This window comes from Lolium perenne, chromosome 6, assembly GCF_019359855.2.
Source record: "Lolium perenne isolate Kyuss_39 chromosome 6, Kyuss_2.0, whole genome shotgun sequence".
NCBI classification, from domain to species: domain Eukaryota; kingdom Viridiplantae; phylum Streptophyta; class Magnoliopsida; order Poales; family Poaceae; genus Lolium; species Lolium perenne.
Window position 1 is genome coordinate 148,265,851 of NC_067249.2, and position 14,193 is coordinate 148,280,043.

General features: G+C 47.3%; 1 protein-coding gene across 8 annotated transcripts; it reads right to left on the reverse strand.

Annotated features, from left to right (window-relative positions):
• Positions 1 to 1,723: 1,723 nt before the first annotated feature.
• LOC127307250 (uncharacterized) lies at positions 1,724 to 12,954 on the reverse strand. 8 transcript variants are annotated; one of them, XR_011747310.1, is made up of 8 exons: positions 11,658 to 12,468; positions 10,903 to 11,078; positions 10,093 to 10,486; positions 9,914 to 9,968; positions 9,707 to 9,769; positions 9,375 to 9,480; positions 9,133 to 9,231; positions 1,724 to 2,088 (listed from the first exon to the last, which is right to left on the reverse strand). XR_011747310.1 is itself a non-coding variant. In XM_051337977.2 (7 exons), the coding sequence occupies exons 2-6, from the start codon at positions 10,938 to 10,940 to the stop codon at positions 9,416 to 9,418; spliced, it is 615 nt and encodes a 204-aa protein (XP_051193937.1). In that variant the 5' UTR covers positions 10,941 to 11,078; positions 11,658 to 12,468; the 3' UTR covers positions 7,682 to 9,231; positions 9,375 to 9,415. The 8 variants fall into 8 exon arrangements, 2 of the variants coding, with proteins under 2 accessions (XP_051193937.1, XP_071678844.1); XR_007855355.2 differs by lacking the exon at positions 1,724 to 2,088 and adding an exon at positions 5,874 to 6,397; XR_007855354.2 differs by lacking the exon at positions 1,724 to 2,088 and adding an exon at positions 7,682 to 8,385.
• Positions 12,955 to 14,193: the final 1,239 nt, after the last annotated feature.

The window sequence follows — 14,193 nt, forward strand, 5'->3', positions numbered from 1 at the left end:
TTTATAGGCCGGAGGGAGGCGGATGAGCGGTGGCGCTCATTAACGCCGGCACGCAGAGCTAGGCGCGACGGGACGCGTCGCTGCGCCCTCCGCGGGAACTGCACCGTCGCTGCGCGCCAATAACTTCCGTCGCGAGGTAGACGATGGTTAGGTTAAAATTAATTATGCCGCTGACGGGTCGGTCCCGCCACTCTCCGCCTCGCTTTTCGTTGTGTCCGGCGTCCTCGGTGCGTCCCCTGTGGGACGGGGACGGGCTCGGGGCGCCGGACACCGTATAGGGGCGCGCCGGACAAAAATGGGCTTTGGGGGACGCGGCTGGAACGTATTTTTGGTCCGGCGCGCCCCAAATCCCTTTGGGGGACGCTTTGCAGAACGCGACTGGAGATGCTCTTAGACGCGTATGGATATGTCGCGTCGCGCGGTGCCTTCCTCCGGCAGCAATTGAGCTGCTCGGCGACCGTTGCAGTTCGTTGACTTGGCTGCACCTGCATAGGGCGTACACAGGTAAAAATCTTTTGTTGCTTTTGTTGCTCTACTGAGCTCCGATTTCTTGCTTGTTGATGAAAAGGACCACGTAGTATGCTTTGTGGACATTGGGCTAATTTGATTGATATGGCAGGCCAATTCAATCCATGCTGAGTAACTCCAAGTTATAATAGACTTTACTTGTAGCTACGAAATTGATTGCGTTAGCTTCGGTACATCACATAAACCTCCATATAACAATTTTGTTAAGTTTGCTTGGGTACATGACATTAAGTTCTATATAACACAAATTTACCAAGGTGCTTTGGTACTTGACATAAAGCTCTATATAACAAGTTGATTAAGATTGGCTTTGGTACATGACATAAAACCAAGGAAAAAAATAGCGCGCTATAACAAAATAGCGTCGGTCTAAAAATACGCTATTAGTGTGCTATAGCGCGCTAATAGCGCACTATAGCACGCTATAGCGCCGAAATGATGTAGCGTGGCATGTCCAAAAATGCTATAGCGTGCAATTAACGCCAAAATAGCGCGCTATTTTTTTCCATGCATAAAACTCTATATAACAAATTGATTAAGCTGGATTTAGTTGATGGAGGAAGCCTTGATTTTGTCCTGTGATCATAGTAGATGTAGAGGTCTGTTCCTGCGAGAAATTTAGAGCTGAGACTGAGTTGTTTGTTGGATGAATCTATGTAGCAAAATTGCGAAGTTCAATGTCATTGACGTTGCGAGAAATTTAGAGCTGAGACTGAGTTGTTTGTTGGATGACCCTATGTAGCAAAATTGCAAAGTTCAATGTCATTGACGTTTCAAAATGATAGAACTTGACAGTGTAGAATACTCATACCATTAGTCTATTAGTCTATTACTAGATGGACCTAGCGCGTCTTGCCGCGCCGTCCTCCGGTACCAATGTCTAATTCTTGTGGCATGACTATCTAATTCTTGGGGCGTGTCCTCCGGTACCAATGTCTAATTCTTGTGGCATGACTATCTAATTCTTGGGGCGTGACTATTCCTTTGTGGGCATGCTTGCTGATTTTTATACCTACGTGCAACACAGTGAGGCCCGACGTGTCTTGTACTTCCTCCATCTCACAATATAAGATACTATCACAACCAAAACGCTAATAATATCTTATATCAAGGGACAGAGGGGATGTAGTTAGTAGAAACAACTAACAAATGGAGCATAGTTTTCCCTCAAATATCACATTGAAAAAGCTACAACTGAAGTATAAATAAGAAAATATAAGACATTTATTTCTTCACAATTAATATATGTCTCAATCACAATTCTAAAATAACCACAACATTTCACAGTAAGTTATGGTTCTAGCATTTGAATGATAATGCGCATTTTGGTGTCTAATGTGAATATAGACAATGTGATTCTATTCTATGCGGAAGTGGGTGCAGGCTTGCCGTGAAACATGATCATCAATTGAATTGATGGCTTAGATGTCTAAGGGTTGTCTGCAGCAAATTCTAGGTATGGAGTCAGAAATAGATTTCACTTTCTCAGACTCACAATAAGAAAATCTTGGTGATATATATGTTGAGTTGATCATGCCACACCTTGAACATACTAAAACCCTACACAATAAATCAGCAATTAGTATAATTATATGTGTCACATCAAAGGTAATATAGATAATCAGTATGACCAAATTCACTAACTGATGGTGCGCATAAAAATTAGCTGAATGCAAGAAGATCTACTCCCTGCCTGCTGAAATTTGCCAGTATTCATGAACCAATCAACCAATTCTAAACCAAAAAATCCAAGGCTAAAAATATGTGCGCCAGTAAAGCAAACAGAGCTGGAAATGTGAACAAAAAACATATATGTGTTATGTACAAGATTGTGTTTAGCATATCACCATCTAGGCATACTTCTTAGGTGTGTTTTATGCACAAGAATGTGCATAACATAACACCAGCTTAGCCATACTTCCCTGCTACTGCATACTATATCGGCTCTAAAGTACAGTGAATCAAATTTGACTGCATACTGCACTCCTGAATAAATATTTAAAAAATAATATTTCAAAATAATTAGAGCTTAGGCGTCATACCTTCGTTTAATGTTGAAGAGAAGAAGGGTTAGATGTACCATGAAGACAAATTAGTGCATATATTGAGAACAATACACAACACCTAGATCCTCTCCATATAAAGAGTCAAGTAGTTTCATATAAATGTAAGGTAAAATACATCTGAGGTGCCACCGTCGAGCTCCCGTGTTATCAAAAGTCCGTACGAGACTTCCTCAAAAAGCAAATTGCCATATTTGCACTCAAACTTTGCTGCTTAAGATGATGTATTAACTAAGAATGCTCTAAACATTTGAAGGGAATGCGATACTTTTGTCAGTTGTACTGAGTGTCATCTCTTGGTCACCTTTGTAGGTAAATCTCAGTCTAGCCGTGCAAGTAAAAACTATCAGATATTATGTAGGTTTGCGGGGCAGGCAGGACATGTCTCTGTACTCCTCGTAGGTTTGCGGGGCGCGGGATCCGCCAGCTGTGACCTCAGTGGCATGCTGCTGACCCCTGCCGGCTCCGCCTCCACGGCCGCGTCCTCTTCCGCCTCCTGAACCTCCGCGTTAAAACGCCATGGCGACCATCTCGGATCCGCCACTCTTCTGGTCATCAGGATTCTTGCGCTTATGGCTGCTGCTGTTGCCGTTATCACGGTTCTTCTTTTGTTGGTGTAGGGGGATTGCTGTGGCTGCGAGATCACCGCCTGCGTCATCATCGGCGGCAGTATGATCACTGGCAATGGAGATCATCTCATCCAAAGTCAGCTTGTTTGAGTTAGCCAAACGAGTGAGCGTATGCCTCAGCAATCCTCCCCTCTGTAGTCCACCAATGAAAGCGTACATGGCGGTGGTGTGGTCGACGTTTTCGCACTCGTTCCTGCATGCCAACCATCGTGTGAGGTAGTTTCTTGAGGTTTCTCCCTTCTTCTGGATGCAGGCTTGCGGGTCGCTTGCCGTGGCGGGTCTTTTGTAGGTGCCTCTGAAGTGTTTCTCGAAAGCGGTCTTCAGGTCGAACCAGCAAAAGATGGAGTTCTTCGCGAGGTCGCTGAGCCAGATCCGGGCTGGACCTACAAGGTACAACTGGAGCATGCGGCAGACGATGTTAGGGGTTCCTCCGGCAAAGGTTACTGCATTATAGTAATCCTCAATCCAGGTATCCGGCCTTTCGGTGCCATCATAATGCTTCAGGTTTCCGGGTAGCTTGAGGTTCATCCTTGGCTTTGGTTCCTCTCGAATCATCCTGCCAAAGCACTTCGGACCAAGGTAGTCGGTTCTGTATTCGTTAAGGCGGTCCCGTGCGTCGCGCGAGCCGTGGCGAGGAGATTGTGAGCGAGAGCGAGATCTCCGGCCGTCGCCTCCGCCTCCACCTCCGCCGCCACCGCTAGGTGGTGGTGAGGGAGACCTGCGAGGTGATCGGTCCGATTTCTTGCTTCCGCCTTCCGATTCTCCTCGGCCTTCCCGGTGCTGGCTCCGGCTTCTGTGGCTGCCTTCGCCATGGCGCTGGCTGCCCTGGTCGTTCCGGTTCCGGCGAGGATCCGGGTCGCGACTCCGGCGAGGTTCTGGGTCGCGCTCCTCATTCCGACTCCTCCTGGGCTCGGGCTCACGAACGTTGTTCTGGTTCCGGCGAGGTTCCGGCGAGCGCTCCCTGCTTCTGTTTCTTGGCAGCACGTTGTCGCGGATAACAATCCCACCATGCCCTGGGGGCCTGGTGTTTCCGGCTGGACTACGGCGGCGAGGGGGTCGCGGGTAACCATTAGGCGGAGGAGAAGGGTTGCGATATTTGTCTCGCCAGAGTACATTGCATCTTTTCCCTTTCTTGGATCTGACGAAGGCGTCTTTGACGGAACGGGGATCGGATTTGGGTGTTCCCTCGTTCTTCTTCTGCGCTCCGAGGATCCGGTGTGTGATTTATCATCGGGATGCCGATTGGCACGAGCGTCCTTCTGCGCGGTAGATACACAGTTATCCGGATTGGATTCTAACCTGCGCGAAGTATCCGCCTTGCTTTCTTCTTTGCATTCTTTGAAGCGACAAGTTTGCGGAGGTAGTTGATATCAACCTCTTCGTCCTTCTTCTTCAACGACTCAGCTTTTTAGCATGTTGTCCTTTGGGGTTTCCAGCGGTCGTTACTGCGGGCGTGGCGAAGTTGATTCTGCGAGGCGGAATTGCTTCTCTAACAATCCGATCGGCCTCCGCCTGCGCATAGGTCATCTTTACTTCTCACTCTTGTGCCATGCTCTTGACATGCTCGAGTGTGGCAGCAATTTCGCGATCCTGTCTCGTCGAACTGGTCCACCAAACCTGCAGCTTACGCCCTTTCATCCCTTAATGCGGCCGCGGCATCGGCGAGCTTCTTGGGCCGTGGCCGCATTTCCTTTCTAGTGGCCTCTAGAGCCTCCGGATCTGCGGCGTCGCCCGGGGTTATAGGTTTGTTAAGAAGCGCTCGTGCAACCATCTCTTGGTGACAGAGTTCCTCCGAGGAAGAATCCTGCGGGGTCGCTCCGTGACATTGGAGATCCTTGGCGGGATGGTGAGGGTCGATTGGTCGGTTGCCTCTTCGATCCGGTTGCCCAGTGGGCCTACGGTGCGAGAACCTCGCTTAGGGCCGGGCGGATTCAACTTCAGCCGATCACCGTATCCGTATTCCCTTATCTTGCGAACGAAGTCATCGAATCCATGGAGGGGTATCTCCGAAATTGGGCTCAGATTGCCCAAAATCGACTCTTCAACCGGAGTTTCGCTTTCTCCGACAGCTCGGCCCGATCCCGATCCGCGTCGTTTTCCGGTGCCTCTACCTGCTCGGGACCAGCTCCGTCTTCTTGAGGGGCGGTTCCGGCGGTATGGGCCAAGAAGTGTACGAAGTGGCACCTCGCTTTTCTAACACTGGGAGACCCAGCGGATCTGCATTGGTCTTCCACCGTTGTTTCTGCTCAGGCGGATTGGGTGGGCTTTGAAAATTCCGGATCCGAGGCGGAATCTTCCTTGGGAAGCTCTGCATCTCGAGATCGGATCTTCGCGACGGCGTCCGGCTCTGCGGCGGTCGCGTCACGCATTTACCGGTGGGTTTCCGTCGGAATCGACGGTTTCCCGATGAAGATGTGTATGCCGCCAATTGGGACAATGGAGAGCTTGACGGGGTTTGTCCTAGCGGAATCCAACACTCATCCGAGGGACGATCGGCGATTTCCCGGCGTAGAGGACGCGCCCCACGGCGATGGTGTCGTCGTAGCTTCCCATGGCGAAACCCTCCCGGTTTCGGCCTCCGCACGCCACAGCCCCACGGTGGGCGCCAACTGTCGTTGCCTAATCGACGGTACCTCGGAGGAGGGATCCTCACGAGGGGGAGAAGAAGTAGGGGCCATAGGGCGGAGTGCTCTCGGGACGGTGGTACGCGATTTACCCAGCTTCGGAACACCTGCACGATGACAGGGCCTACTGCTGCTTGTCTGGAATTATCTGGGCGCTTTCGCGTTGTTACAATGAGTTGTGGTTGTGCATCTAGGGCTCCCGGGATCCGGCTTATATAGGCGCACGGATCTAGGGTTTACATGGAGAGTCCTAGCCGGAATACAAGTTGCCTAACTACGGTACAATGTCTTGCCGTGTACGTCAAGGATCCGCCTTCCTCCAAGTACGGGCTGGATCCGGATACTTCATGGGCTGTCACGGATCCGGCCTCCTTCGTAGGTCGGTAGAGATCCGGCTTCCTGTTCCTGGGCTGGACTTCATCCTTCATGATCTACAGCAACTGGGCCGCCCGATGGGCCACATGCCTCACCACCAACTGTGGGCCACCCGGGCTTGCCGGATCTAGGCCATGCCGTTGATATACCCATAAAGTATACCCACAACACATAGGATCTTGCAGAATTTCAAACATTGGAACAAAAGACATGTTATGTATATCAAATTAAGAACCAAGATAACTATGTGAGAAGAGCATGGTGCTTTTTTTTATTCCTGATGTGATGCTGAAGTTGGAAGAAGTCAGACTTTAGTTGTGTGCTTAAACTAACGCAAAGTAGATGTGTGTCCCTTCTCTGGTGCCTACCTTGTTGAACGATAGAAACAAGATTAACGCGGGCGAGCACGAGATGGCTAATAAAGTGATTAATTACCAGGTGAGATCAAACAAAGCTGAACATCAAACACGCTCTACTCGGTCAAACATGGGAATCATTCACGAAGAATAACCTAGACATAGGAAAACACCACACTAATCCTCCCTAACCAAGTCACAAGACACTCGAAAAATGAAGAGCAATGCAGGCCACCCACACGCATGAGCACACGGCAAGCAGAACATCGGCAGGATAGGCCTGCATCCATACCGAAGGAACTCGATCCCAAAAACGTCACTGTGCAGCCCAGGTGCACCCGGCCCACACGCACTGACCCAAACGGTAGCAGCAGCCCAACGGTGGCACCATTCTAATAAAAACAATCATAATAAACATTCCAAGCGCCCCCAAATCCATGAATCCACGACAACACGCAAAGAGCACCCGTGGATCGACCCCAATCCCTAGGCGGCTGCCACATAGACGCCCAACACAGATCCACAACATGCACGCCCCTACCACGAAAGCTCCCCACGATCCACCCCAACAGAGCCACCAGCAAAACAAGACGGAAAAAGAATGCAGAACAAGTACCAGAGAAAATGAACAAAAGCGGGAAAGAAGCAGCCCTGGAGAACACAAGCGGGCTTAGCGGTCGAGCCCAAGAGCCTCACGCACCCACGCAACTCAGTCTACAAAGAAGAGGAAGAGCAACACCAGGAAAACGGTATTCACCGCCGCAGCAGGAAGCAGAAAAGAAAGACCCAATCTCTAGACATAAGCAACGAACCGGCCACGCGGCATAAAAGCTGTGGCATGTTACCAACATGATTTAAATGATTAACAATATATAAACGGAATACCGATGAATAAGCCTTTGCTTTATGAAAAAGGGGCTGGAATTCCCAGAGTAATATCTATAGCTCATCCCCAACAAATCTGCAAAAAATGTTCAGGCAGGAATTGTGAAGGACACACAAATGAAAACACGGCTCATAACATTGACCGGACCACATGGGGTTCATACCTCTTGACAAAAACACAGAGCTTTTTATATCGACAAAACAAATAGCTTTTCACACACTTTGACAAAACAGAGATATTCACTTCCACAGAATCAAATATCACCATGGTGATTTTTGAATCAAATTTTAAGGAGCTCACCAACATATCCTTAGCAGGCATGAATCCTTCTGCTGGCTCAGCAACATGCTCTTGAGATGCAGGCTTCCTGAGTGCTAACTCACCCGTGAAAGGAACCATGTGTGAAGTTTCAGGATCAATATGAGCGACTGCCTCTACATTAAAACAAGCGAACCGAAGACACTGAACACTTCACGTGAAACCACACATCCAAGATGGAAACTACATATACCAATAAGAAAACGCAACCAGTACCATGCTCTCGAGGAGATGCAAGAACCATGCTTCCAATGCCGGTAGCATGATCCACCGTGGAAGCACCAAATGCTATAGCAGACACATAATGGTATGATAGGGGAGCACTCGAAAAATACCCCTCCGATAGAAAGTCTGAATAAACTGACACTCCTGAATAGAACAACTTGGAAGTCTATGTTCTCCCGGCGAAAGGAAAAGTGTGAGGGAGGAACCTCAACCACATAACTCCTTCTGGCCAGCTTCACATTATCAAGACGAATGATAACATTGCTGACCAAGAACACGTTCAAGAGCACATCAGCTGGTTTCCAATTAAGTCCTTTTTCAATATCAACAGATCAAACCATATCAAACACTCGTCGATCGCCTTAAATAGCAAGCTTGTACCTTAAACAGATGAGCTATAGATCAAAAGGACAAATCATAAACAACAAACAGAAAACCATTTAGCATGTAAACATAATACCTAGGGCTAGCATTCCGGTTGGTACAATTCTCATTCGTGCAACCGTACAGTCACCATCTTCAATAGGTTAGGTTCTAGATGCACTAGTCACATGAGAGAAACCAACAATTCTGATTGGGCGCTACCTTATTCAGCAAATATCCCACATATTGTCAAAAAATATGCTTTAGTGTAGCACCATTGCTATGATAAGAAACAGGAAGTTCCAATTACCATAGCTTCATGGGGAATGAGAGTACATGCCAAGATGAGACAACGCCATTTTCTACACCTATATGATTTATGTGCATATGTCCTGTGCCATATGAACCCCTGACAAAATAAGGTGAAGAACACGAGGCACATCTCAATCTGAAATAAAATGATTCCACCCCAACCATTAACAATAGTAGCACGTTCATGTGCCTGTCAAACGACATGAGGTGAGTAGTGCAGGAAAGGAGGTAAGTGAACTACTGAAGTGCTTTGTGAGCTGAAATGTTACAAACCGACATTCCCATGTCTGGTAGAGAGAATTGTGTGTTAATTTCCGACGTTATTTGCAAATGGAAACAAGCAACCGAAATATATCTAATCCATTAATGGACGAACTTGTCATGGCAAACAAAATTCAAATCTTAAAGTAAAGTTCCTGGGAGAAGAAGGTCAACCAAATAAGCATGTATAACCTGGTCCAGCTAGGCGCACGTATAAAACGGACAAGTTGTCGCCCGCCTCCTCCTGGTATAGGCCCTTCATGGCGCGTGCAGCATCAGGCTCCAGCAGACCTGCAACATGATCAATCACCCAATTCAGTTGCCACTTGGCAATGCATATGCCAACATCGCAACATGATCAATCACCCAATTCAGTTGCCACTTGGCAATGCATATGCCAACATCTTAGGATAAACCGAATGAGGTTATTTTACCTATGAGATCTGGCAACTGAGCATATGTGTCCCTCTGTGGTTCATGATCGCATCACTGGTGGCGTTGACGCGAGGACCATGTTGAACACTATCTTAGCAGGAACACCTGCGCCAATGGAATATCCAGCACACCACCCGAACAGTCAGAACCATACTTTGTGAAAATAAAAAAGGATACTATGCTAGTTGATGCTAATGAAACAGGGTGCTGATCGTTTTTCTCACAGCAGCTACACAATTCATCTAGCAGGACTTATGCATCCTGCAACACTAAAAAGGGCAATAAATTTGCAGACGCATCAAAACATGCTCCTACATGTATCTGAACTCACCACGATATTCATACGCCCCAAATCGTAAGCCCATATGGGACCCTGCGGTTGCTTCAATCAGATCTACCAAAGTACAGGACATGATCAGGAAGTATGAGAAAATATGAACATCGAAGCAGATCTTATTGGGAAAAGAAATGAAGATGGCATACGTGCTAAAGATGGGGACGAAAAGTGGATTACAATCACAATTTCACCAGAACGAACCTGCTCCCGTGCACCAGATGCAATCCACCTGACCTGGAGCATCCAGTCCAATATTCTACGTACATAAAACTCATAATCAGAGCACAACATAGGGAAACTGCAGTTTTGTATTGGCATTCTGAAGAGAGAGCAAGCAGGCTCGTCAGAGACGGCGTCCTCGCACCCCCGCACGCACGCACCTCGGTGGAGAGGGCTTCAGCCTCGGCGGCGTTCCCCTCCACTAGGGCGGCCTCCGCCTTCTCCCGCACCACGAGCGCGGCAATCCCCGAGCCCGCGTCGAACTCGGCCGCGCCAAGGAGGTGCTCCAAGATCCGCGCGGTGCGCGCGGCTGTGCCGCGGACGGGAACGGAGGCGGCAACGTTGGGACCCGCGCCGCAGTGGCCAAGGCACCCGCAGGAGGCCACTTCGACGTGCGGCGGGGGCGGCGCGAGGTCCCCCAGCGTTGCGAGCACCTCCCGCCCACTCTGCCTCGTGCAAATGCGGTTCGTGCAGATGCGTATCTCTAGGTTTCGACTGTGGGGAGCGCTCGTACGCAGGGCGGTGACGGTGAGAGCTGGTAGCTTGGCCTGGAGCCTGAGGAGGGGACGGAAAGAAGATGAAAGTCAACACGAAATCAAACCCAACCAAACCTACCGACCAGCTTCGGCAAAACAAATGAACCGACTAAACACGTTTTTACCAAGCGGTAACCCATATCTAGGTGGACCCAGCGAGAGCGACGTGCAGCTCAACCAGAGAAGCTGGGAACACTGGGAGCTTAGAGCTCTTCTAAGATATGGTTGGAATCCTACCAACATTCTTTGGTTCGGTGGTAACATAGAAATGGTATCACCTAGCGATGGCTTCGTAGAAGCATTTATGAATGGGCTGTACAGCATTTGATATGCACCATTTGATTTTTCATATACTCCAAATGACCCTCTAAACACGATATAAAAATGTTAGTATAATTAAACTTTCTGTGTGAAACAAGCGAGACAGTTTTATACCGCTGAGGTGCTTTGAGGATGTTGTGGTGCTGTAGCATATGTGCTTTTTTTCTTCCTTTTTCATTGCTTTCTCGAAACCACCAACGGGTCTTCTTGATCTTCCTGACAGCCTTCTACTTGACCTTGATACCTATTGGTTTAGCAAGCCCCTCGTTGTGTAGCATTGATGTCCAGTCCTGGCGCATAAAGATATATGTTACTCCCTCCGTCCCGGTTCACAGGGCTCACTTTGAAAAAACATTTGTCCCACATTAGTATCACTTCTAAGGCCTGCATGCAATTAATTAGGTGCAGTAATCCCCTATAATTAAGGAGTAGAAATAATTTGGTTCATGCGATTGAGGTGGGAATCGAATATAACCAAGTTATTGTGCGCTAATCCCCTAACCGACATCTTTACTCTCAAGGCGGTGAAGCCTAAGAATGAGAGACCTTGCTCTGATACCAATTGAAAGGACACGGATGTCGCCTAGAGGGGGGGGGGGGGTGAATAGGCGATTTAAAACTTTTACGAGATGGCTTAACAAATGCGGAATAAAACTAGCGTTTACTTTGTCAAGCCCAAAGCCTATAAACTATGGTTCACCTATGTGCACCAACAACTTATTCTAAGCAATGGTTCACCTATGTGCACTAACAACTTATGCTAAGCAAGACAAGCAACTTATGTGATAGCAAGATATATATATAACTTCAAGCACGATGGCTATCACAAAGTAAAGTGCATAAGTAAAGAGCTCGGGTATAGGAATAACCGAAGTGACGCGGAGACAACGATGTAGCCCGAAGTTCACACTCTTGCGAGTGTTACTCTCCGTTGGAGCGGTGTGGAGGACAAGTCACTCCAAATGCACGAGGGCCACCGTATTCTCCTCGAGAATTCCCACCAAAAGGGATGTCCTCGATCCACTATGGGACCTTAGGAAGGTCACCGAACCCGCACAAAGCTTGGGGCTATCTCCACAACTTAATTGGAGGCTCCCAATAAATTGCCACAAAGGCCTTGCCCTTGAAGATTCTCCACAACTTAATTGGAGTCCCCAAGAACACCACTAAGATGCCACAAAGGCCTTGCCCTTGAAGATTCTCCACAACTTAATTGGAGTCCCCAAGAACACCACTAAGATGCCACAAAGGCCTTGCCCTTGAAGATTCTCCACAACTTAATTGGAGTCCCCAAGAACACCACTAAGATGCCACAAAGGCCTAGAATCCGTCTAGGGTTCCAAGAACCCAAGAGTAACAACCTTCTTGCTTTCACCTCCACGAATCACCGTGGAGAACTCAAACCGATGCACCAAATGCAATGGCAAGAACACCACAAAGATGCTCAAGTCCTTCTCTCTCAAATTCCAACAAAGCTACAAAAGCTATTGGGGGAATAAGAGAGGAAGAACAAATGAATTCACAAAGAACACCAAGATCAAGATCTAGAGAGTTCCACTCACAAAGAGATGGATTTGATTGGTAGAAATGTAGATCTAGATCTCCTCTCTCTTTTCCCTCAAGAATATGCAAGAATCATGGGAGGAATCAAGAACTAGGGCAAGCTTGAAGTACAACAATAGAGGGGAGAGAGAGAAAGTGAACCAACCAGCCCAAGGAGGAAGAAGGGGGTCTTATATACCCCCTCCCAACGAAATATGACCGTTTGGGACCTCCCAGGCCGGAAAATCCGCCCCCGGGCCGGATTATCCGCCCCCCGAAATCGCCCCTGGCTCGGGCCGGATATTTGGCCGGATATTGTCCCAGTTTTGGTCATTCGGGCCGGATTATCCGCCCCCCCAGAAAACTGCAGAAACACCAAAACTAAAACGGGCATAACTTTATCATCCGGACTCCGATTTTGATGATCTTGGGCTTGTTTTGAAGCTAGGAACAAGCTCTACAAGATCATGCAGGAAACCATCATAGTCCAACAAGGGAGGATAGAAACAAATGATGAAAGGTTTGACCTATCTAAAAAAGACATACCGGTAAAACCTCCAATCTCGAAAATGCAACAAGTTGCCCATGCAAAAACCATTCTCAATGAACTAGAGCTTGTCATGAGAATAAGCACAAGCTCTAAAACATCACATGGATAAGATCCAAATAAAACCAAGAAAGATGATGAACCAAACTCGAAAACGCAACAAGTGATCTATGCGAAATCCGTTTTCGATGAACTAGAGCTTGTCATGAGAATAAGCACAAGCTCTAAAACATCACATGGATAAGGTCCAAATAACAACCAAGAAAGATGATTCAAGGATGCAAAGGTTTGAGCTCTCTCCGAACGATACGATCGAGTTACTCACTCGAGAGCCCTCTTGATAGTACGGCAACTAAACTATAAACCGGTCTCCAACTACACTATGAGACCGGTGAGAAAGAAACCCTATCAAGAGCAAACCTTATACTTGCGCATACCACTTGAGTTTGATGACGACGATCTTGACCTCAACAAGATGGAACGCCTTTCTTGCTTGTGTTTGCTTGACGAAGTCTTGTAGATTGCTCCCCCATAAACAACCATGGGAGAGCTTCTTCTTCGGCGCATCTTCACATATCCATGATCACCATATGGATGGCAAGACTCAAGCAAAGGATCTCTTCGAGATGGCTCATCTTGAACTTGCACATCATTTCTTCATTCTTCATCATGTTGATGTCTTGAAGTGACTTGAGGGCTCACTTCATCTTCATCTTCAAGACATACTTGACACTTGATATCCTTCATCAATTTCTTCTTATTGCAACCTTGAAGCCAACATATGGTTCAAGAATTGCCTATGGACAACTCCTACAAATATAACTCAATGCAAACATTAGTCCATAGGGATTGTCATTAATTACCAAAACCACACATGGGGGCTCCATGCACTTTCAATCTCCCCCATTTTGGTAATTGATGACAATCTCTTTGAGAGGGTTTATATAAGGAATTTAAGTAACAAATAAGTTGAATCTATAGAGCAAACTCCCCATAATATATGCATGTGTGAATGATCTTGACTTTCATTGCATATATTGGCATTCAAAGCCTAGTGGAGTTTCCTCTAAATATTCAACTATGCAAAGCAACAAGATGCAATGCAATAAAGGCACATGCTTAAGCACAAAGCAAAGACATAACCAAATTCCCTTAAACCCTCCAAACTTCTCCCCCATTGGCACCAATTGCCGAAATGGGTGAAAAATTTAGAAGGCCAATATAGTGAGAGTTCCTCCATAGCGTGTGCATTTCTCATAATTTGAGTGGAATCAAATGCACATATCCAATTACGAATATTCGGAAGGAATCACACC